General features: G+C 34.8%; 1 protein-coding gene across 1 annotated transcript in view; it reads right to left on the bottom strand.

Annotated features, from left to right (window-relative positions):
- Positions 1-1,103, bottom strand: part of LOC111396968 (tubulin beta chain-like) — a 2,717-nt gene extending 1,614 nt beyond the window's left edge. Inside the window, exon 1 of the mRNA XM_023023609.1 lies at positions 492-1,103. Coding sequence (XP_022879377.1) covers positions 492-885 — 394 coding nt within the window. The 5' untranslated portion in view covers positions 886-1,103. The remainder of the gene's footprint in view (positions 1-491) is intronic.
- Positions 1,104-3,540: the final 2,437 nt, after the last annotated feature.

Here is a 3,540-nt window from a genome sequence, read left to right on the forward strand (position 1 = left end):
AAATCACAAGCCGTTATGTTATCTGAGTCCGAGTCAGTGCTTCTTAGCAGAAGATGAAAGTAAAGCAAAGCACTAATTAAAAATAGAGACGTCTTCATAAAACACAAACTGCATAATACTATTGCCACAGTATGATTAAGAGAAAACCCCAGGAATGGTACTACGAAACGAGGTGGGCAGGTGGCAATTTTGGATCTCCTAATATCTACAATATTCAGACCAAGAATGCACAAAAAAGAAAAACCCAATTGCAAGCATTCATTGATATTGAGCTATTTTTCACACAACCAGATTCAAACCCAAAATCTAAGTAGATATGAAGCATAATTGTGTAAATATGCATATAATTCAGGCACAGAAAATGGAGCAATCTTCAAAAGGAAACGTATAACATGTAGCACATATAATTAAAATGCTAGATCTAATCAAATTTGACAACAAAACATCAGATCAAGTAACAGGCAACAACAAATGAAAATCACGAAAAGAACCTTGCAAGCAATCGCAATTCTCGGCCTCTTTGCGGACAACATCAAGCACGGAATCTATCAACTCAGCTCCCTCCGTGTAGTGTCCCTTAGCCCAGTTGTTCCCAGCCCCGGACTGTCCGAAAACGAAATTGTCAGGCCTGAATATCTGTCCAAACGGGCCGGATCTGACAGAATCCATGGTGCCCGGCTCGAGATCCATTAAAACAGCGCGTGGAACGTACCTCCCCCCGCTGGCCTCATTGTAATAAACATTAATTCGCTCGAGCTGGAGTTCGGAGTCTCCGCTGTACTTTCCGGTTTGGTCAATTCCATGCTCATCGCAAATGACCTCCCAGAACTTGGCGCCGATCTGGTTGCCGCATTGGCCTCCCTGAATGTGAAGGATTTCTCTCATTATTTGTGCGTTTTTGTATGTGCCTGGTGTTTTTGAGAAATTAAGGAAGATTTGTGTTGTTTAAGTTTTAGAACGTTTTTCTTGCTCCTGTCGGAAGGGTAGTGGAGGAGCGGAAATGCAGGGTGATTGGTGGGGAAAGAGCAGTGAGGTTGGCGTTTTTTATTGGAGGAAAGCGCGTGCTTTTCACTTAGATTTGCAAGATATGGCTTCCTTTTTTAGGCTTGTGCTTGGTGGCCTCCACACCCATTCGAGTAGAATAATTCTAAATGAACGACGACATAGAAAATGATATAGCACTCACATAAAATGCATGGGCCTCGGAGTGAATAAAAAAATATCGACCCTTATGTGTGAAAGCTATGTCAACCTCAATGTCATCCTTTATGTTCATCTAGCAAGATTCATTCGAGTATATGAAAATTATGTACACCAAACTTTATCCTACCTTTTATAGTTCTTTAATAGATATTATTCGGATGTTGATTCACTTAAGATAAATAAATGAATAATCAAAAGGATTGATTTCTCTAGCGAATGCCGAATGGATGTAACTGCAATCGAGCATTCTCTTTAAGTTGGAACTAGCCTTCAAAATCTTCTTCGGGCTTGTAATCTGAACAAATAAACGCTCATAATCTGCTTATTTTTCATATTGTAAATACGTTTAAGTTGATAGGATGTTGATCACGTCACTTTTAATTCAAGAGTGAGGTGCCATTATCTTGCCTCTTGCACTACATATTAGTTCAATCAAGTGAGCTCAATTGTATTCTTTATTTATTTCGAGATGTTTGAACCAATTTGACTTAATAAATCACGACTTATTTTTCAAAAGAAAAGAAGAATCAAGCCCAAGTTGGATTGTTTGAAAAAAAAAAAAAAAAAAAAGATTACTAATTAATAAGTTTCAATTTTTTCTAAAAAATAAATTACCATTAAAATAAATCAGTAATTAATAGCCCGTCTGACGGGACTTTTGAAAAGCTATAAGGTGTTTCCGATGCCACGAAAGCTATTTTTGAACATGTATGGATAATTTTGCGAAAATTATTTTTCTGGCTAGAAGAGTTTTTAGATGAAACTGATTTAAAGTAATTTTCACAAGAATCTCTTTTACGAGAAGAAAAAAATAAAAATAGAAGTCCGTCTAATGAATCCTAAAAGTCTAATGTAATAAGTAATCACACTGTTGGTGAGGATTAACTTGCATTTCATAATTGCAGGGTCTGAAGTCTTAATTTTTATCATTTGAGTTAGCATTATAAAATTTATCATTATTACCATCATTAGGGTTGTATTATGATTACTGTGTGATTACATTGTAAAAAAGAAATATTGCATTTAGTGTTATTATTGTCAATTTCTTACTACCCAGATTTTTGTGGCAAGTGGAAGCCCAAATCATTTCAATTTGAAAGGCCGAGCTCGTTTTATGGGCCTGCCTTGATCTGCTGGCTTGGATTGAAAGATGGATAATCCATCAGCCCACATATTTTCGTTCAGATTAATTGGTCATCAAACTTTCATCCCAACTATAAGTGGGTTAATGAACTTCATTTGCACCAATCGGGTCACTCAACTTCTAATTGAATTTTTCTAATTGAAGTAGCAATCACTTAATTTTCACATAAAACTCAATTATATGAAGTGTTATATTTAATAATTTTTTTACATATATGCTTTTTTTTACGTGTATTTCTTAATAATTTATTTATTTATTTAGAATTATTTTCGAATTTATTTTTAGTCAAATTAGTTAGTAAATTATGGCAGTTGGAGAGTTGTTGTATGGTTGATCGAAATCACAGTTATGTTTTTATTTAATTATAACTCATTATTGGTGAAAGTTATAACTTTTGCAACTTTATAAATCCCTTTCACTGAAATCATTTTAATCTTATGTACTCTTTACATAATCGAGTCAAGCACTAATTGGATTATATTTTGTTCAAGAGAAAAAATTAAGAGTTCTGAAAAACTCTTGTAATTTTATTTTAGGACATCTTACTTTCACAAGTCTTGATCGTTCGATAAGTTTTTTTTTCTACATTTTATTCTTTTTGCAATAGTATCTAAAGCTAATTTTTGTCCTACATTTACCTTCCTCAACAAATCCAGCCCAAGCATCAAGATGAAATCGTCCATCGCCGTAGTCGATAAATCAACCGGTCAGTCAAATGTCAAGAACCAAGGCTGGATGGGGTAAACTAACGAGCTCGGATATTAATGAACTCTATAGAAGAGTTACATCATGAGTTGTCCCATAATAAAATCAGTTGTTGCTAATACCTTCTTCAAGTGTTGTCCGCAATCTTTGTGCTCGACTTGCCCAAAATTCTATGAGCAATCGAGTTCACCATTGAAAAATGAAAAGAAAATACCATCGTGATTTGGATTGAAAGTCGATGAAACAATACATCAATGAGAAGTTAATTCAAAAAAAGAAGTTATCTTTGATGATACCTCTTAATTGAATTATATTGGAATGGGTGTGATGTCTTTTTTTTTTTTAATCGAGTCGAAAAAACATTCGAGTTATAAAGTACGAAGCTGACCTTAACCCCTATTATTTTGAGGTCATATCTAGCATTACGAGCAGCACATCCAAAGAGATGGTTAGCAGCGGCAATTATTGTCTTCAAAAGACACGTTCAG

Source organism: Olea europaea, chromosome 7 (assembly GCF_002742605.1).
Source record: "Olea europaea var. sylvestris chromosome 7, O_europaea_v1, whole genome shotgun sequence".
NCBI lineage: Eukaryota > Viridiplantae > Streptophyta > Magnoliopsida > Lamiales > Oleaceae > Olea > Olea europaea.